This window comes from Terrapene carolina, unplaced genomic scaffold, assembly GCF_002925995.2.
Source record: "Terrapene carolina triunguis isolate 2854851 unplaced genomic scaffold, T_m_triunguis-2.0 Scaffold62, whole genome shotgun sequence".
In the NCBI taxonomy this organism is placed as follows: Eukaryota; Metazoa; Chordata; order Testudines; family Emydidae; genus Terrapene; species Terrapene triunguis.
The window spans coordinates 29500790-29523012 of NW_020664413.1; the positions used below are offsets into that span (position 1 = coordinate 29500790).

Genomic DNA, 22223 nt, shown 5'->3' on the forward strand with positions numbered 1-22223 from the left:
ATGCTGCAGAGGAATGTTCTTCATGGGGGGTTGGGATCTGGGATGCCCTGAATGTTACCGGCAAGGCATTTTTCAGACCGGCAGAGTCTCAAGGAATGTGCTGAGGAGGCGGACAGACTAGTGTGTCAGGGAGCTGGCACACAGTTTAAACTCCAGCAAAACTCTCTCTGGCTGAGGCAGAGGGGTAACACTGGCTCCTGGTTCTGGGCACCCTGAGAAAGCATCACACAGGGATAGATAGGGCTGAATCAGCAGGGTCAGGACGGTGTTGCATGTTTAAATTTAATAACAACTCAAGACTGTCAAATAACAGGCTCAAATGGAATTATTTAATCAAAGATTGCAATCAGAGATTAGTATAGAACTATACAGAATACTGAAAGAAGAGAGACATCACTCTTGGTGTTAGATAGAGTCCTGGCCTCTGTCTCTCTCCCCTCTGTAACTGGTAGGATGATGGCAGTTTTCACTCCCCAACCTACTTTTCAAGTCCTTTGTTTTTTATAGGATGTGAGACACAGAAGCTCCTTTTTGGAGAGAAAATTGTTTCCCATAATTAATTTTACTATGTATTCTTTGTTTTTGACATTACTGGTGGAATTTCTTTTATGGTGCTCAGTTTACCTGATTGATGAGTAAAAAGGAATCTCTAATCTGGTCATTATTTCTACGAGCTGTAAAAACTGACAGTTTTTAATGAGTTAAAAACATCTTTCAGTGGGCCATTATTTCATCTATTACAGAAAACATCTGCCATAAAAATTATCCCTTATCAATCACCCAGTTTTGTTTATTACATACTTCTGTGGACACTTTTAGTAGTTTGAGGGTGTCTTTTCCCTGGACACCTGGATTCCCACATCTGAAGATGCTGAGGATAGTTAGATACAGCTCAATACTCAATCACATAAAATTCCTGAATACAGGTCACTCATAGGTTATAAACCAACACCCTGACCTTACTATTCAAACACACTCTTTGCTAATACCATAAAGATTTTTTGGAGAATAATTAATGTGTGAATGAATTTAACATACAAAAAGGAAAAGAGGACTAAAAGGATTAGTATTTACTAACAATGGTGTTTCACAGGGCAAGGTGGAAGGGACAGGGCTGTTCACTAAGATAGGGAAGGTCAGCATGAAGGCAGGGGACAGGCTGTGGAGGCTCTGGGTTGATGTTGTCATGAGGACAGGGCTTGGTTTGAATTTAGTGGACTCTTATGAGTTAGGCTGACAGTACAGAATGTTTCAGAGTAGCAGCCGTGTTAGTCTGTATCCGCAAAAATAACAGGAGTACTTGTGGCACCTTAGAGACTAACAAATTTATTAGAGCATAAGCTTTCGTGGGCTACAACCCACTTCTTCGGATGTGGCATTCTCTGAGTTTATCTACATTTGAAAGGAATTTGAGGTTTTTCAGGATAAACAGACTGATAAACTTTGGTAAGAACACAAGTTTTCTTAATTATCTGATGTTTCATTCCACATTAATGCTTCCGCTTTGGAAGCTCAGTCACTCAAATTCAGAATGAGTCATTGCTCAGTGGAGTATACAAGGATGCAATCTCTTCGTATTGTGGCATTGGGCCGGTCTGTGGGAGAATGCGAAGAGCTTGGCTCAGGAGATCAGGCTGTATTCCTGGCTTTCCCACCTGTATGACCTGGGCCAGTCCCTTTCCCACGCTGTTCTCTTCAAGGGGATAAGGGCCTCAGTCAGGGAGTGGACCAATCAGGGCTCTTTCTGAGCTGCACCTTGTCTGCTCTGCAAAACCCCCAGACATTTCCTGTTATTTTTAAAATCTCCCCCAGACAGAGAACAGAGACGGAAAAAAGCCTTTGTCCAGGAAACTTGGACGTATGGTAAGTAACCCTATCCGTGTTCCCCCCTCACCTCCTGTGAGCCAGGGGTCAGTCATAAGCAATACAAATCCAGAGGTGTGGAGGTTTGGGGTTTTATTTATTTATTTATTTTATTTTATTTTTACTTGTTTGGGATTGTTCATGAGTACAAGGGCTTGCCTGAATGCAGGAATTTGCAGGATCAAGGCCTTCATTTGTATTTGACAATGGGCAAAAACTAGTTTTTTTTAAATATTAGTTAAATGGCCATTGGTTCATAAAACAGTTTGATGTATTCATCTTAAATAGTTAAGTGGCACTTCAAAATAACTTTATTCCTGAACATTTTCTCTTTAAAGCAGTACATATAATTGTATTCAAATGTGTATAGCTACCTTAGTTGTTTTTCTATTTTTTCAAAAGTACATTTAATATTGAGTGATGTGACCATTCTTCTATCAGTTGTATTCAGTACTTCATTTGCCTGCTGTTGATCACTTCCTTATCAATTATAGGTTAATCAAATAGTAACATGTATTAAATAAAATAAGTAACGTACAAAATCATCCTATTAGGCATTCTGCACCAGCTATTCCTACGTGTAATCTTTGACTCATTCCAGCTTACTCAGAGATTCCTCTTTCTGTTCTCAAGTTCCCCACGCATAGACATTATGTGTGTAGATACTTTTAGACACCTGGAAGTGGCACGCTAATCTATTTTATTTTATTTTATTTTACTTACCTCTCACTAGGTTGGGTTAGCCTGTGAATTTCAGGAGCTTTTGGGTCTTATACGGTAGAAAAATATCCATAAAGGTACAAAATCCAGATTACATATTTTAGAACCCATATGCAATTTTTAATAATTACTGAGTCATCCGCCAAGAGAACTCTGCCATGAACTGACAATTCAAATCTGAGAACGAGTGTAAAATTTCTCAAGAGGGGAGCCAGCCAGTAGCAAAATCAACACATTGAGTCCCCTCTACTTCTCTCGTATCATTACTGTGGTAGGAAGCCCTGCTTCTGCCCAGGAGAGATGGCTGTCAGTGGATGAAGAGGGTGACAGAGAATCATAAACTGAGACTTCTACTTTATGTAGTCTGATTCATGGGGGTGATGGATTGTTGGGGACAGGAGGTGGGGGATGTTTGCTTGTTTGTAAAGGGGCAGTAGTACTGGTATTTTGAGGCTGTGAATGGTTGGTGGATTTTGAAGGTGTTTTAACTGTAGTGTTTTGTCCCAGCCTCTGTGTGTGCTGGGGGAAAGACAGAGAGAGCAGCACCAGACAGGGTGCGGAGCTGTGGCCAGAAGCCAGGAGGAGAAGTGCAGTGTGAGAGACCGGAGGGGAGCTGCCTAAAGACACGACACGTGTGTGAGAGCCAGCAAGCTCAGAACAGTACAGTACAGACGGTCAGTACAGAAAGCGGAAAACCCACTGTGAAGCAGTGACAGACCCAGCCAGGCAGGACCCCATAGAGGGGTGTGAACAACAGCACTAGAAACAGGATGGGCCTGTAGGGAGTGGCTGAGACATGCTGTAAAGGGAATGAGAGACCGTCACAGAGACCCTAGCTAGGGAGAGTAAATGGAGTAGCTGGGAGGGGGCCGAGCTGTGGGAGCCCAGTAACCCCCATCCCTATACTGCCCTGATACCAGCCAGGCAGGGAGTTGTAAATAGAATTGGCCTGGGGAGTTCCTAGCAGCCTCTGAGCCAGGGAGAGGGTGGAGGGTCCTGTGGGGTAACTGCAGCCGGATCTGTGGAGGCTTTCCCAGTCCAGTCCCAAGGCAAAGATATGCATGAGCTGTGCACCAGACAAAGGCAGCCCCACTTCGCAGCAGGCCGGGCAGTCCTAAACTCAGAAGAGGACAGGTTTTTTTCTTTTCTCTTTTACTCCCCATTTTCATTTGACACTGGACTGCCAGGTCGGTGAGCGGACCACTCCCCCCAATGAGTATTCAGCCAGTGCATTCACCCACTTAGGAGGTGGGTCTTCTTCATTCACTCATACCTACTGGGGAGAAAGAGACTTACTGTTTAAAGTGTGGAGGGGGTTGTATGTATACCTGCAGAGTAAATACTATGCTTTTTCATCTGGAAGTAGGAAGTAGGATAAGGATTGCTTTAGTATATTTAAAACCTTTGACCTGCTTAGTATATTTTGAAGCTGGCTAACAAATTTTCTCCTGTTTTTAGGCTGTTTCCGGGAAAGATAAAACTGTTTGATTTTGATTTGCTATTTTGTGTGTGTGCCCTTTTAAACAGTTTAATTCAAGATATAGCTACTACTCCAGTTAAGAGTATGTTAACTATCTAGTAACTGATGGAAGCACCCCACCTCACAGACACATCTGACGTGGGTAAGAGGAGCAACTGGGGAGGAGGTACTGTGACGAAAGGGCGAGGCAATTTGGAAGCTCCTTCGCCATAGTCTCCAGTTTTGAGGCTCAGTCCTAGGGTCTCACAAGCAGCTGTGATGTCCCTCAAAAGGGAGGGTAATTTGTAATTTGGTTGCAGCCTTAAACCCAATCCCAGAGTGTTCTGAGGACCCAGTAGGCAAGGCCCTGCTGGTGTAACCTCACTAGGTAGATCGGGCGAAGAAAGTCCCCTAAAATTACTAGTGTCTTACCTTCTCACAGGTGGGAAACTACACCCAGACTCTTCCTCTGGATAACATTGGGGGTCGTGAGAGACGGGTTGTTTCTCATCCCACTGGAATAACTTAGGGTGGGGGTAGGGTCCCATTTTACAATACCCCTGCGCCTAACTCCGTTAAATAGATCTGATGTGGCTTTTGATTACACTGTTCTATGGTCCATACTGAATCTGCCTACTCAACACCCTCCTCTGTAATTGAGGTACTGCTCAGGAATCTCTTAATGTGGAGCACCCATAAGGACACTGCTCAAAGATTACTTACCTTGTACAGTAATTGGAGTTCTTCAAACTGTGTCCCCCTTTGGGTACTCTACTACCTACCCTCCTTCCCCTCTGCCTCGGAGTCCTTTTACCACATTTTTGTGGTTGAAAAGAGACTGGAGTGGTGGCAGGTCTGCCCTCCCGTTCCACTGCCCATATACCTTCATACCAGAGTATGAGGATGTGTAGGGCGCAGGCATGGGCCTGCAGATACTGCTGATGAAAAGCTTCAGTCAACAGCGCACAGGTGTGCACACTTCCTGACGTCAACCACCAATAGGGAAACACATCTCTAAAAACTCCCATTACTGTACAAGGTAAGTAACCTCTCCTTCTTCACCAGCTGTAATTTTCAAATGGTCTTCAAGTGTAACCCAGTAGAGCACATTTTAGTAGTGTTTTCTAGATCTATATTATTGTAACAAAGTCCAAAACCAAAAGGAAAGGTCAAAAGTACATAACTGGATACAAGTTCAACAAGGTAGTGTTTGTGACTGACACCACCTAGGGCACTACAAATAGTTGGGATCCCAGAACACTCCCAAACTGCAAACTTCTTGGCAAAAAGTGGACACATCCTCAGCATCTTCTCCAGAATGAACTCCAGCCATCTCACCTTTATCCACAGCTTAAGTTTGAGTTTAAACAGGTAAAGGACAAACTTAGCACCATCTGGGCCCGATGATGCACATTTAATTTGCAAACTGATGGCTCACAACCGTATCATCTCACTATCTTACCACAGGAACATCACATACACTTTGATTCAATCTGGTGGCAAAACAGAGCTTTGCAGAGCCCCCACATGAGATTCTTAGTTCGGAGGAGCAACTATTTAAAAACCCCTTGCCACCTCTCAGACAGGAATAAAACTACTTGTGTAATACCATCCATCCCAGACACAGAATCTGCTGGCAAGTTTAAAAAAAAAAAGAAAAGAAAAAAAAGCCCTCACTGTTAACAGTATAAGAAGTTACTGAAAGATTTAAAAGAATCATCATGAATACCTATTCATGGTCCATTGCCAGTAGTTTGTCACCTAACAATATTAGTGCAGGTCTTAAACCATAATGAATAGTATGAATGAAAATCTAAGGATTCTAGATGACAGAGTTGCCCTTTTTGCAACCTTCTCAATACTCTTGTCTCCAAAAGGATAGTTAAAGACAAGGCAATAGTTGGAGAGAATTTCCAATATCAAGAAATGGCTTCTTGAGTAAAGGCCTAATATTCACTCATTTGAGAAATGTTGGCACCCCATCTTCCACAGGGAGGTATTAACCTTAACTGTCAAAAAAACCAATATGTCCCCACTTGCTTTTTACGAGCAATGAGGAAAATGAGTCCAACTCTCGGCTTATAGATTAAAGCTCCCCTAGTACTTTCAGAATCTCAGTCAGTAAAACTGGCTGAATTCCAAATAGAAGATTGTATTTAACTTGTCCCTCTAGAAGCAGAATTTCTCCCATGACAGCAACCAAGCCTGCCCAAATCAAGTCAAACCCGTTCTTGAAGTAAATGGAAAATTACTTACTATGCAGAAAAGTTGATTGTTTCCAAGTGGCTTCAATAGTCAGGATTCAACGGACTGTCAACCACTCAAAATTATTATATATTGTTGTACCACAGAACCTCAAAAAATGTTTACTATTTTTAATGCAATAGTGCACAGACAGTCCAAGCAGGATCAGGATCCCACTGGGGTACGTGTTGACGAATCACGCAAAGAAACTGTCGTAGTCTTGAAAAACTTACAAGCTATAACTAGGAAACAACTTTTAAAATGTGACAAGCTATTTACTTCAATGTTAATGAGTGGAAATATTCATCTACTGTGGAAAGCAGTCGTGTTATTTTCTGAATTTCTATGCCTGACAGACCAAAAAAAGTAGGAATGAATATTCTTGTACAGTCGTATCATTCTACTGTGGATCACTGAAATAACTTTTTTAAACTATGTCTCCTCATCTAATTTATTACTAGGTTTCACTGAATGCTTTATTTTCTAACTAATTTAGTAAATCATAGGTTAAAAAGCTCCCACACTTCTCTTAAATACATGACCATTTAGTTAAATTCCTGCATTTTATGTTACATCTTTACCTTTGAAAGAAGCAGGGCCTGATTGTGTTTCCAGAGATTTTGTAAAAACTCTCAAGTATGATTCAGAACCATTTCTTATCATTTGAGATCATTCTTGTGTATTCTTTGTTATATTTAAAGAGTTAAGACTAGGTAGAAATCTATGAACCGCAATGAATTTTTCTGTTAACAATTCACAATTATCAATTGCTATGGTAATATTGTTTTTAAATCAAAAGATACTTTTGGTTTCAATTTTATTTTTACTTGATGTCTGAATTCCCAGTAACATTGTAAAGTGCATGTCTGAGGTGTCTTAAATGCATGGATGAAAAGCAGGAGAGTACTGAACCCAGAAGAAATGTCATTGATTTGTTACCAGACAATTGAGTAACCTTCATTTCCAGGACTGATGATTGCAAGTGAGAAAACATCAAACTGTCTGAAATCATTATGCTTTTAAAACAGTGTTTGTTGGAGATGTTGCTTTTTGAAAAGGAGTGATCCAGAGAAATCCTAGAGAATGTTATTAGAAGTAAATATCTGGGCCTTTCTTCATTAACTATGATAGGATCTAGACACCTTTTAAACACTGATGTAGTATTGTCTAGCATATGTCCACAGAGCTGTAATTTACCTTTATTTATGCAAATATGGTGTATAGAACATTACAATATGTTATTAATTACATCTGAGATAGAAATTAATAAATTACAAAGAAGTTTTGCAGACTCATACCATACTAGAGAAATATGGTGATATATGGACTGGATCCAGGAGCACCGCCAGTTTTTTTGCCACCCTAGGCGGCGGAAGGTCCCGCCCCCAAAATGCCGCCCCCGACAGAGGCGGCGGAAGATCCAGCCGCCGCGGTCGCCACCCCCCAAATGTTAGCGCCCTAGGCGACCGCCTAGGTCGCCTAATGGGTTGTGTCGGCCCTGACTGGATCTGTTCCCTTTCTCCTTTTATCATTAAAGATTCTAAGCCAAATTCTGACCCCTGCAAAAAGCCTGAATAGTCCTCCTCGTCCCAAGGCACATTACAACATGAGTGGAGACACTCGACAGCCAATATTTAATCCTCAAGAATTCAGCAGAATTATAGAATCATAGAAATGTAGGATTGGAAGATAGATCATCTAGTCCAGTCCCCTTAGGGGTAGGCAACCTATGGCACGTGTGATTTTCAGTGGCACTCACACTTCCTGGGTCCTAGCCACCAGTCCGGGGGGGCTCTGCATTTTAATTTAATTTTAAATGAAGCTTCTTAAACATTTTAAAAACTTTATTTACTTTACATACAACACTAGTTTAGTTATATATTATAGACTTATAGAAAGAGACCTTCTAAAAACGTTAAAACGTATTACTGGCATGCGAAACCTTAAATTAGAGTGAATAAATGAAGACTCGGCACACCACTTCTGAAAGGTTGCCGACCTCTGATCTAAACCATCACTGACATTTGTCTAACCTGTTCTTAAATACCTCCAATGACGGAGATTCCACAATCTCCCTAGGTAATTTGTTTTTCCTACGGTCTAACCTAAATATCCCTTGCTGCAATTTAAGCCCATTTCATCTTGTCCTGTCATCCATGGTTAAGGATAAAAAATTTATCACCCTCCTCTTTATAACAACCTTTTATGTACTTGAAGACCGTTATCATATCCACCTTCTCCAGACTAAACAAACCCAATATTTCAATCTTTCCTAGTAGGTCATGTTTTCTAGACCTTCAATTATTTTTATTGCTTTCTTCTGGATTTTCTGCAGTTTGTCCACATCTTTCCTGAAATGTAGTGCTCAGAACTGGACTTGGTATTCCAGTTGAGGCCTTATTAAAGCTGAGTACAGTGGAAGAATTACTTCTCATGTCTTGCTTACAGCACTCCTGCTAATACATCCCAGAATGATGTTTGCTTTTTTTGCAACAGTATTACATTATTGGCTCATGTTTAGCCTGAGAACCACTATAGCCCCCAGATCCTTTTCTGCCGTAGTCCTTCCTAATTAGTCATTTCCCATTTTGTATTTGTGCAATTAAATATTCCTTCCTAAGTATAGTACTTTGCCTTTGTCCTTATTGAATTTCAGACCATTTATTTCAGACCATTTTTCCAGTTTGTCAAGATCATTTTGAATTCTAATCCTGTCCTCCAAAGTGCTTGCAACCATTCCCAGCTTGGTATCCTTTACAAATTTATAAGTGTACTCCCTATACCATTGTCCAAATCATTTATGAAGATATTGAATAGAACCAGACCCAGGACAGATCCTTGCGGGACCCCATTAGACATGCCCTTCCAGCTTGATTATGAACCATTGATAACTACTCTCTGAATATGCTTTTCCAAACACTTGTGCACACGCCTTATAGTAAGTTCATCTCACATTGCCAGGGCAATATACCATTTTTTTCTCTCTGTGGACGGTGGGTTGAGAGCAGAAGTGAAGCACTGCCCGCTGCCAGAAGTAACCAGCAGCCAGCCTCCTCCCTGTGAAGGAACCGTTTCCTCCTCCCCGATAGTGCTACTACAGTCCCCTCCAGCTGGATTACTTCCTCAGCCTTGGAGTTCTCCGTATGAATGTTTTCAGTGAATTTCTCATGTGCTCAGTCTAGCCACCTCCTCCTCCTTTAGCTCTCCCACCTGTTTTCTGAGAGATTCTACCAGTAGACACCTCTCTCACTTGATGGTGCCCCCACCCTTTCTATGATGAGGAAATGCAGGCCACAAGTCTCTGCAAATCCACAGCAAGACCTGAGTAGAGGTATCTATGGTCAGTTTTTCTGTCTGAACACAGATGCAGGTGGAGGAGCCAGGAGCAGTGTTGGCATTGGCAATGCGACCTTTCCTGAGACATGCTGATTTTATTCTTTCTCCCTCCTACAAACTCCCCTCAGTGGCTTCAGTGCTGCACTCCGTCATCCAGGATGTGGCTTCTGAGAAATGGGAACAAGGGTTCATAGCCCCTTAGCCACTGTTCCATGGTATGGAAATGCTCATTTTTCCATTCCTCATGGTTGATGCCAAGGTCTTATCTTCCTGTATTATCATTGATGTAGTGATGTTTCCAACAGAAAGTAGGTCTCGTTGCACAAGGTTTGAGGTCACAGTAATTGCCATCTTACCTTTGTTTCAAAAGCCCTTTATATAAGTTGTTGGAGGGTTTTCATCCTTTTGCTTACATTCTTTTGAGCTGAATCATCCTCAGAGTCTCTTCTTGTTGTATCTCTACACAGAAAGATCCATGTATGTTTCCACTGTCAGCTCATGCCACATGTGGCACCATAATTGGGATCTCAAAGTTGTCTTTGTACTTAACTGACAGACCTTCCCTTACAAAGGTCTCTAAACCTCCAGAAAGGTAATGTGATATTAGAACATTGAATCCCATAAGGACCCTCCTTTCCCAGTTTCCTTGCTTCTCTGTGTAGTCATCATCATCCTCTCACTTTAGTTTTACATCCCAGAATGAGAAGTTTCATTAGTTCTCATCTTTTTCTTGCAGGAAGTCCCTTTGATCTAGAGGATCCTTTTCATCCTGTTGGGGAGAGTCCCAATAAGCAGACCTCTTTCTGCTGGCCCAGGATTGACACTTTCTGCTTCTTTTCTGTGGGTGGAAATCTCATATCATGTGTTGGGGGAGTCGGGGGGCCTCCTCTTCACATACCAGGAAAGGAACATGATCAGCTCCAAGTGTACAATCAGATTTCTTCCAGACTCTGATCCATTGTAGTTTTGCTCAACTGCTTGGCTAGTATCCTAGAAGAGCTGTCTGCCTATTTCTTTCCAGTTGGAGATAAAGGGAGTTTTTCTGCAGGTTCTCCCTGAGAAACTCTATGTGGATTTTTTCTGTCCTGTTCTAGACTTCTGCCTACACAATCTCAAGATTTGTCAGTCTTCATTTCAGATAGAAATGCCCTAATACAGTCTCTAAATCAGTGTTTTTCAACCTATTTACCATTGTGGGCCACATATGCCTCCCACAATGTGTTATGTGGGCCGCATCCAATACTACCTGTATGACCCTGTGGATGTCACATGGGCTGCAGCCGTGTGCTGATTGGGCCACGGGTTGAGAACCATTGCTCTAAGCCATCCTGTCTTTGTTGTTCTGTGGGCCTAATAATATACATCCTTTGAGGCTACAGTAGCAAAATTTTGGCAAAAAAATCCAGTTGTTGCTAACACCACTGCAGCTCTGCCAATGACCATAACAATGGAAGTTCTAGTGCAGAAAAGGCTCCTGTAGCTCATATCATTCGCTTGCTGTTGAGATCTGCTCTGAGCAGGATTAGACCACATGGTGTTTGCAGAAACTTCATCTACACTAGAGTTTTCATCCATTATCCATTCATGCCATTATCACTGTGAAAGCTTCAATGGTTGTAAACTTCTGCCAAAAATATGGCAGACAAGACTCCATGCATTTTGTAGTCTTCAAGCACTGGAGGAAGACAAAACAGAGGAAGACAGGAGTTGACATTCTGTATATTTCCAAAAAATAAATAAAAGGGGAAAAATTAAAACCCCCTCTGACATTCTTATTACACCATAAAGAAGGCAAAAGGGCACACGCCCATATTTAATCAATCCTTTGCCGGTTGCCTTTAAAACAAATCAGCTCTCCAACATACCTTTAGTTTTAAATATATATACATTTTAAAAGGAACAGAAAAACCTTGACGATTTTTTTCTACATTTGTCATAAGCCTTGACTGCACTACGAAACTTAGGTTTTAGGTTTCAGCGATGGTTTCTGAAACTGTGCTGGTATCAGCTTCTTTTGGTCTGCGTTTGTATTTAAATCACTAAAAACCGATTCAGATTGCAACTACTACAGGCACCTTTTGTCAGCAACAGGTAATTTTCCTAATATAAACAAGGCTAAAAATGTGTAAATGATAAATAATACAGTTAAATCTTACCTCCTGTACAAAAAAATCTGTTGCTGACAACAGATTGCTGAACACATTTTGTCCTTGCAAGTATAGCGAAGGACAAAGTGTGTTCACACCATTTTAGAAACTATGGTTAAAACCTGTAGCCTAAGTTGTCAAAATGGTGCTATATATACATATTTTACATGGTTACACTTGCAGTTAAACTGTGTGCAGCTATGCCTGTTGTTGCAAATTCAGTGTCCGCAACAGGTAATTTTGTTACTGTGGACCAAACTTTACTGTGCTCACTCAACACTTCATCCTTTTCTTAACTACACAGAATACAAAGATATTAGCACGTGTTTAAAACCAGTTCAAAAGTTCATGAACTTACTATATTTCATTAACTATATTTTAAAACAAGCACAAATTGGGTACAGAAATGTAATTTTTTTTTCACTGTGTAAGACCAGGGTGAAAGAGGGAGACTGCAGGCATATACATCTTGCTAAGCATTAATTTGATGGGGGATGAGAAGGACACACCATTTGATATCTAAATAGAAAAATGCTAATTTTTGTTGCTTTTCATATTGCATTTTATATATTTTTGGTATTTCACAGAGGGCTGCTGTTAATGTAACTAAGGGAAATATTCTGAGATTCTATTTTTCTGTTCCACTTTACTGGCCTCCCCATTTTCCTGAATTTTTCCTTCATTTCTTCACAATAATGAATTTCTTCCCCCATTACAGCTCCATTACTTGTCTTAAATTCCCCACTGCTACCAATGCTGAGACTTGACCTCTCCTTTATACTCTGTATTTCACTGTTTTGTTGAGTTCTCTAAATCTGATTCTTTTTTATTTTTTTTTCCTTTCTGTCTCTACTTTTTGCCCCCTACTCCTCTTCTGACTTCAAGAACAGTTCAGACTCCACAAACTGAAGGCATACCTCCCACAGTACTTCAGTAGCTCAAATATGGACAAGGCAGGAGGAGGCTGACTCCTTACTCCAACAGCCCAGGGCCAGATTGAGGTAATCCAAGACCTAGCCACACTGTGACATGGGGAGTCCTCTGGCTTCATTTCTATGGCCCCCACACACCATGAGCTGTCCCTGCCTCTCCACTTGGACTCTTCCACTGTCATAGCACCTCTTTCCTTCCTCCCAATAGTGCCCCTCTCTTCAGAATCCCAGAGAGACAGGGAAAGACTGGGAGTAGCAGGGAAGTATTTACACCCTAGCAGCTGGGGTTTAGCTACTTAAATAGGTGGTGAACAGGATCAGCTGCACTTTTCTAGGTGTGCCAGTGGTGTCCATTGTAGTGCCTTTTGGGAAAATTTTGCAGTGTTGTGGGATAGAAATGACTTGCCCTGGGGTCTCTTGAAGCTAGGGGTCAAGTTCCCAGCATGCAACCCATAATGCCATCCATATCCCATAATTTTTGTGCCTTTTTAAAAAATCCCACAAATCTGCGTGGCACTTTTTGCTGTCCACCATCTGACAGAAGCATGGAGCCTGCAGACCTCTGCATTATTCTCATGAAAGTTGCAAATACAGGATGCACAATCCTCCTATATTTGCAGACCTACAGGTAAAACCACACAATGGGGGGAAATGATTTCTTCCAACACAGGGTGCTAAGGGACACAGTGAAAAACAATTCAAGGTTATTGGTGGCATTCATGGAGCAGTTTCATATGCTGGGGAGTCTCTTCTGGGCCCATGACTGATGGGATCACATTGTAATGCAGGTTTGGGACAATGAACAGTGGCTGCAGAACTTTTGGATGTGAAAGGCCATATTCCTGGATCTGTTTGCCAAGGTTGCTCTTGCCCTCCAGCACAGGGACACCAGAATGACAGCTGCACTGACAGTTGAGAAGCGAGTTGAGAGACTCAAAGGCAGAGCAAGAAAGCCAAACAGCAACCTATAGGCCAAATGTGGTCCTGAGAGATGCCTAGAGAAAGGGTCTGGTTGGGGATTGCTGGCTGAAAGAAGCTTGGGCTTGTAAGCTAAGAAACTACTCCTTTTGTTTCTGGTTCCTCCTGCATTTGGAGCAGCAGGACTTTGTACATTCCTTGTAAATAAACAAAACCACATAAAAGAAAATACCAGGCTCAATCATCAATTTCTTCTCCCAATTGGAACATAGTTTTACTGCAAGTTAATCTTTGTGAGGTCAACCCTGGAAGGGAGCATATGTATGTTTACCTTGCAGTAAAACTCAAGTATCTGGTCAGTGTGTTTTTACCTCAGCCTAGATCATGCATGTTAGTTACCTAGAGATTAAAAAAAACACCATTTTTATCAGTGAAGACAAGGACTTAGAAAATCATATCAAACATACAGTATTTATAGATTAATTCAAAGCAGCCCCCACACCCTTCAACATCTTGTAACTCTAAAGAGTTAGAGATGAAAGCTTTATACCACTGGAAGAGGGATGACTAAGGCCTGGTCTACACTAGGAATTTACTTTGGTATAGCTATGTCTCTCAGGGGTGTGAAAAATCCACACCCGAGAGATGTAGCTATACTGACCTAACCCCTGGTGTAAACCAGCGCTAGGTCAACAGAAGAATTCTTCTGCCTCTTGGGGAGGTGGATTACCTACACCAACAGGGGAAAGCCTCCCATCGGTGTAGGTGTCTATACCAAAGAGCTACAGCAGCGCAGCTGCAGCCTTTTAAGTGTAGACAAGTCCTAAGCTTTCAAAAGGGACACAGATCCAGCTAACCCAATAACCATTATAGAGATATTGGACTTTGATCTTGTCACCACTGCAGAAGTGAATGTTGCCCAGCCAGCATTTCAGAGCAGTGAAATTTTGGGGGTGAAATTCCACATTTAGAGGAACGTATGTTTTTTAATATTAAGCTATGTCTACACGTGTGGTAGCATGTAGAGTACAAGCATTACACAGGAAGCTACATCCTGCAGTGAAAGGCTTTAGTGGGGGAGGCAGTGGAAAAAGGCGCCAGCAGCTCTCCGCTCCCAGAGCTTTTTCCTGCTGCCGACCCCTTCTCAGAGCCTTTCCCTGTGGTGAAGAAAGGCGCCAGCAGCGGAGAGGCAGTGGGATTCTGCACTGCTAAAAATGCGTAGTGTAGACATGGAAGGCACTGCCATAGAGAGCCGTGTATGGTACATACCCTAGCATTCAGGCATATAGGATACTCCACTCACCTAAGACGTGCCTCACCATCTACACTGATATTTATAGCCGTGCACTCTCTCTACTCTACATGCCACCCTACGTGTAGATATAACTTTAGACTGAGTGATGGAGAGGGATTCATGCAGAGTTCAGGTAAGGCCGTCCAAGGTACATAAGTGCAATTTGTTGTCTTAGTCTGCAATTTCACATGGATATTAACTTGATGTGTGCATCATAGGTGAGACTGGTAGAAATGTCTATTACTGAGGTTACCCAGTACATCCAATTATAAGATCCTATTTTCAGTTGCTTATAACTTAGTCAAATTTTAACCATTTTGGCTGAAATTTCCCATGCTGGAGTGTCTGCCTCAGGCTTAATTTCGGCCAAAACTGTTCAGCCATTTCCGAGAACAAGGGTAGAGAAACATAAGTTTTTCTCGTGTTAAAAAATGCTGGCAATCTTTTTTTTTGTTTTTTTGTTTGTTTTTTTGAGAAGTTCTAGCACTACCGTGCTTTGGAGCAGGAACCTTAAATTTGGCATAGGGTGTGGCTTTTGTTTCAGGGATCTGCCTTTTGCCATTCCTGTGAAAATCCACTCAACTTTGCTGAATTAGAAGCTTTCAAAAAATCTCAATTGTTCAACGGGAAGCCAGTGTACGAATGCATCCAGTGCCCCAACTGGGTATCTCATAATTGAAAATCACAACATAAAACAGAGGACTGCCCATAAATATATCTGCCTTCAGCCACCCCTACTCAACTGCCTTGAAAAAGATGGGCTTTGCTGCATGCCCGAAGGTTTTGCTCTGTCACATTTCTCTGTGGCCAGAAATGTTTGAATAATGAAGGGAGAATTAACAATGTTTTAAGGGTTTGGTCAAACTGAAAAATTAATCATGTCATTTATAATAGTAGTTGTAATGGTCTATTGAGGAAATGCCGTTTAATAACTTTCTCTGGAGGTTTGTACACTGCTATTCTGCTCTATAAGTAGTGAAATATGATACATGAAGAGTAAATTAAAAATACATCCAGTGAAGGATGAATACTAACTGAGAAGTTAGATGAATTTTCAAGCTGTGTTTCCTGGTGGGAGAAAAAATTATGATAGAAATGCAGTGGACTAAATACTGCTTAAATTATTTACTAAACTATATCAGTCCAACTGATTGCAAATGTGTGTGTATAAATTTGTCGTTCCTTAGATTTGGTTTCAGATTTGGTTTAGTTTTTTATAAACTATATGTCTGTAGCAGGGTGGCAAGCTCTCAGACCCTGGATAGGGATAAAAACTAAAATAATTTCTGTTGACACACATAATAGGTGGATCTTGTTAGTGCCAACAAAAGCTGTGACAGCAAAGGTCCTCAAGGGCAAACCCTGGGAACTGCCAAGTTTGGGGAGAAAGTTTAGGCTAAAGTTGTTTGTTTCTAAGCCTTTTTGTTCTCTACTGTAGCATGCCTGTCACCCTAATTTACTTTACTCATGAGGAGGAGGAATATAATCTAATGATTTGAAAACAGGGCTAGTAATTTATTTCTACTCTGCTCCTGCTGCACTGAATTGCTCTGCAGCCTTGGGAAAGACACTTAATTTAAAAGCTTCAAAATTTTTCTGCCTCTCAATTTTTGGGTGGCCAGCAGCATTCAGCTGGAGTTATGGATCTCAGCAATCCTGAAAATCAAGTGCATGGGGTCTCCAATTGGTCACCCAAAATCAGAAACCACTTTTGAAAATTTTAACCTGAATTGCCCTGTATGAGTCCCTCACCACCTTAACTCCTTGAAAACTGGGGTTGGTAATTCTTGCCTGTTTTAAGAGGGTACTGTAAGGATTATAATAGCTGTAAAACTTTGACAGTGAAAGGAATTAGAAAAGTGCAAAATAGTATTGGTAACAAAAACAAACTTTACTCTCCTTCTTTCTTAAAACTTTTGTCTTGAAATGATTTAAAGTAATTGCTGTTGCTATTAAAAGGGTCTGTGCCATATTAGAATCTAACAGCATGTACTTTATCTTGTTTGTTGTATTGCTATTATGAAAGGATATCACTCTTGTATTCTCTGCCTTCTCATCTGTCTTGTTGTCCCTTAGGGTGGATGTCTTTTCTGTTTACTATTTTCTTAATAGCATTTTTCATGACCCATCAAGTGTCACCCTTTCAGTGAAGATGGAGGGGATGTGGTTTATTACTTTTTAAATGAGGTAGTGAGTGCACAGATATTATTAATTTCATTAGCTGGCCCCAGAAATTTTTTCACTGCAAAGGGATAAGTAGAATTGACCAGCCTCTTCCTAATGCTTTTTCTTATGATTATTTTTCATATAGTGCTGGTAGAGTGTAACCACTACAGCAGCACCAACAAAGTGCTTAGTACAGCAGAATATTATTTCAGCTACATATAACCTTGCTAAAGAGGGGAAGGAATAAATCACTGGTTTCTTTCCAGTTCTCTTTGATGCCAGGAAATTGTTTGTTAAATTGTATCTAGTATGTTTTGATTCTTTGTTTTCTATGGTAAAGTTTGGTACTAGATATGCAACTTTTGGAGCACTCTTCCTGATGATAAAGATGCTGTCTGCATGTCTTTTGTATAGAGTCTAACCCCCCAAAAAGTCTTTCATTTGTTTGAGTACAGACTGACCATTTCTTTTCAAATAGCAGAAATGAAAGCAACGTAAGACTTCTGTCCCAATCAGTAAGTCATCTCAGATGAAGTGGAGTTAACCGGAACATTGCATCTTAAATAATGTTGGGTGTAAATTGTGTTCTAAAACAAATGCACATGACCTAAGCTTAAATACAATTTTAAAACTTTTACTGTAAATTATTTTTATACTGAATGGAATTTGCCAAATCTGATTCCAAGTGTTTGTCTTTATGAACAGGAATAAGTGGATTTACTCCTGTGTCTATGATTATTTAAATTTAACCCTGAGTAGTGATGGTCAGCTTTTGTAATAGTAAAGGTTGTATTGGCATGTTGCTAAAAGCAGAGGAGCACCTAACTTGCATACATATTTACCTACCATACAAAATGCAAGTATTAGCCTGGAGTCAAATACGGGATATCAGAGCAGGTGGAGAAGTAATATTCTTCAAAGGTCCATGTATTTGAGACACCACTCACAGTGTATTGTGACGATGATCAAAATTACATCATGTATGCTCTGCTGAACTCCTGGGGCTTGGCTTCTCCCGTTGGGTTCAGATACACCCATGGAGTCTGCTGGGCTCTTTGGGCTTAGTTCTTTCATAACTGTAGCAAAAAAGAAAAGTGGTAGTATCTCCTAAGCAGTATTCATTCATGGCTCCAAAATGAGATGTCATTCACAGTAAATTGTACAGACCTTTGTAATGTGATTCTCTCTTTTCCTACATGCTCTGGTAGGTAGTGAAATAGTTAATGTTGACATTTAAGTTATCATCACTGAGTTTCAGAGTTAACATCTTAAGGTGAGCTGAGATCAGTTTACTTCTCAGATTCACTTTTTAAAAATTGAAAACTTAGATTCTGCACGCAAGATGGCATCTGAAGAGTAGTGAATATATGCAGCATGCCACTTGACTTAGAACCCTAGTATTAAGTTAATTTTCCACACAGTTGGCCACCACTGTTCTTTCTCATCCTCTGCCAACTTTACAGCATTTTCTCTGCTTCTCTCTCTCTCTCTCTCTTATTAAAGAACTATGAGTTGGTGCTTGTAATTTTGTGGGGAGTGCTGGGAAGATTTTTGTCTGAGAGGAGTTGCTAGTTTGGTTGGTTGTTGAGATGTGTAAGGGTTTAGCAGTTGGAGGTACAAGTGTCAGGATTGTGGTATTTATCTCCGGGGAGCATGTAGGAATATTTGGCAACTAAGTTGGGGTTCTGGGTGTCTCTGTATTGTTACTAGAGAAGCACAGGAGAATCTTCCTCCTGGCTTCTAGAATGTGATGAGGAATTTTCCCTCTCCTGTCAGGTAACAGAAACAGGGCTCTGTCCTCCTCAGTGAATCTTTCTTTTGTACCCCATCAAATCAATAGAGGGAGTTTCTCTAAGGTTCTTTTTTTCTTTGATGTGAGAAATATATTGCATTCACTTGTGCACCTGCTCTCTCATGCTCATCCCCACCCACCCACCCCAGGGACCCACCAGCTTACCCAACGTTAGGTCCATTGTGATAATAATCACATGTTCTGTCTGTTCCATCAGGAAGTTTAATTGGTACACTGCCGATCTGAAATTACAGGTATGCTCCCTGATGGATCAACCAGACTGAGGAATGTTGAAGAAAACATATCCCACAGTTTAGGAACCACTTTGTCTCCCCAACCTGTAAAATAAATCTTTTAAGGGCAACTTTGCAGACCACCTGTTGGTCATATGTGGAGAATAAAGGTTGCATTACAGAATTAATCCACTATATTTCTTTTGGTTGTATATAAGTAAATTAATTTTCCCCTCTGTTTAAGGAGATAGATATTATGTGGTTACTATTGATTTATATTTGTTCACTGTAATCAAAGTTACCAGTTATCTTCTGACATTAAATAGTACAATGGAATTCCCTTTTTAGGAGTTCTCTGGAACTTGTCCTCATGTGATGCAGTAAAGATGACAATCATTCGAGATGCGCTATCAACACTAACTAACACTGTGATAGTTCCACATTCTGGATGGAATAATTCTTCCTTTGACGATGATCATAAAATTAAATTCCAGACTTCTCTAGTTCTGCGCAATACTACGGGATGCCTGAGGTAAATCACCCTATTCAAGATCTCTGTTAACACAGTAATCAAGTTATACAACAATGTATTCAAATTCCTTTTAAATGGCAATTTCTTAAATAATATAGTTGTTACATCCTTTTTAACCCTTTTAGTTCTTCCTCGCATGCCAATTAGTAGGAAAAGAGCATAAACTTAGGAGCTCAGAGGTAATATTTTATGAATGTATTAATGCTGCTACTTGGTAAGGATTAAGCTTCTACTGTTTTTGTGCTCATAGCTAATCTTTTCCATATTAATCACCACTGTCTTGATATTGAAGGTACTGTCTATGAAACTTATTCTTTCAAACCTTGAATTAACTTGAGTAAAGCCATCTCTACAAAACTCATGTGATACTGTTCATATCACTAATAAGATTATATAAAATCTAAAACTTAATTTTGATGAAAAATAAATTTTAGAGGCATTTATTTTTAATGAAAAACCTAAGTAAGAAAACTAGGAGTGCTTTGTTAGATTGAATATTTAAACATTACTGACAGCAAACAATGTATATAAATTAAATGGACACTATCAGGTTAAAAATTGTTCTATTGAATGAACTTTTTTTACCTGCTATTGTTACAAGTAATATCTGAGATTACTATAAATGAAAGCAATTAGAGACAAATATGTTTTTTCTATTTTTTTTTAATCCATTTACCTTCTGCATTTGACACTTTATGTATAGTCAGTTTCACTGTTTCCTCTCTTGTTTAAGTGGGTGTTTCAAACAGCAATAAGAAAAAAAAAGCACTTTTAAAAATAGGAAAACATAAAACCACAAAAAATGACAGGGAATTCAGGGGCCATGTGTAGTACATGAGACTACTTTAAAAAAAATTATATTATCAACCGACTGTATAAAAAGACTTTCCTTCTGCAAATGATTTGATTAGACCATTACTTGTATATATGTATGACTCTGAATACCATACATAAATATACAGTATATTGATTGATATTCTTATTGCATTTTAACACTTTAGGAATCTAAGCTCTGCAGGAGAAGAGGCAAGGAAGCAGATGAGGTCTTGTGAAGGGCTCGTTGATTCTTTGCTATATGTGATCCATACATGTGTGAACACATCAGATTATGACAGCAAGGTGTGTGCTTATTTTAACTAAGTAATTTCTAGGTATCAGACTAGTTGTCTGATGTGCCGTTTTTGTTTTGGATAGTGCAAGTCAACCACAAAACTCTTGAGCTCTACTTATTTTTACAAAACCTTTTCCACCCCTACATTTATTTATGCACAAAATCAAATTCTGTTGTGGAACACAAATTTATTTATTCTGTGTGTTTAATTCTCACGATGAAGCACCCACTCTTTGGGGGGGAGGGGGAATAATAATTTGCACTTACCATGCTTTTTATCTTCAAAACTCTTTTTAATAAATGCTTAATTAATCCTCATACCACCCCTGTGAGGTAGGCCCCTATTATCACCAGTTTTATAGTTGAGAAAACAAGCAGAGAGACTATAATTTACCCAGAGCCATAGAGAGCGCCACTGTGAGACTGACAACTGGAATTTGGGAGTTCTTGTTCCCCAATCCTGTGCTCCAAAAATATTTTCACCTGTACTTGATTTGTTTTATATGCTGTTTCACCATTTGTGAAAGTATATTAATTACAGGATATCTCCATACTTTGGGTTCCAGACAGTGGAGAACTGTGTGTGCACACTGAGAAACTTGTCCTATCGCCTAGAATTGGAGGTACCTCAGGCACGTCTGCTGGGTATAAATGAATTGGATGACTTGTTAGGGAAAGAATCACCCAGCAAAGATTCAGAGCCAAGCTGCTGGGGGAAAAAAAAGAAGAAGAAAAAACGAACTTCACCAGAAGATCAGGTTTGTATTTTTCTTCTATTATAAAAACATCAAGTATTGTTTTTCCAATAGTAAAATACTGTGTCCGGGAGAAAACTGAGCATATCCAGTAATATGGTGACTATATCCACTTTTTAAAATTATGATATAAACATTTGATTTCAATTTTGCTTAAACCAATATACTTACAGCTAACGTGTTTTTCTTTCTCAGTGGGATGGAGTTGGCCCTATACCAGGATTTTCAAAGTCTCCTAAGGGTGTGGAAATGCTGTGGCACCCATCTGTAGTAAAACCCTATCTAACACTTCTAGCCGAAAGCTCCAACCCAGCTACTTTAGAGGGCTCTGCAGGATCTCTCCAGAATCTTTCTGCAGGCAACTGGAAGGTATTGTATTAAACCCATCCCATAATCCTGTGGCAATGAATTTCCACCTCTTCTACTACACTTGTACTTCAACTAAGTGTTCTCCTTTAACAACGTCATGACATCTGAGCAGGGTAGAATATGCCATTTCCTAAAGTGCATATGGTGTTTCTCCGTTAATCAATGTTATTAGTGGTCCTACAGTCACCCCTCCTGTGTTTCTCCATGAAACCCAAAGTCCTGAGATATGCTCAGTGGCTCCTCTGAGGTGGGCATTTTCCTAAACTCACATTGAAGTCAATGGAAATGGAGGATCCTCAGCATCCTGCTCCAAATGCATCACTTCCTTAATACTTGCCTGACCTCCGTTTAG

The 22223-nt window shown here is 40.2% G+C and overlaps 1 protein-coding gene across 7 annotated transcripts in view; it reads left to right on the plus strand.

Annotated features, from left to right (window-relative positions):
* The window catches only part of PKP4 (plakophilin 4), a 194168-nt gene that overhangs the window by 151254 nt on the left and 20691 nt on the right, over positions 1 to 22223 (plus strand). For all 7 annotated transcript variants that reach the window (XM_024219089.2, XM_024219078.2, XM_024219096.2 and 4 more), the window contains 4 exons: positions 19453 to 19636; positions 20638 to 20755; positions 21314 to 21505; positions 21698 to 21871. In XM_024219089.2, coding sequence (XP_024074857.1) covers positions 19453 to 19636; positions 20638 to 20755; positions 21314 to 21505; positions 21698 to 21871 — 668 coding nt within the window. The remainder of the gene's footprint in view (positions 1 to 19452; positions 19637 to 20637; positions 20756 to 21313; positions 21506 to 21697; positions 21872 to 22223) is intronic.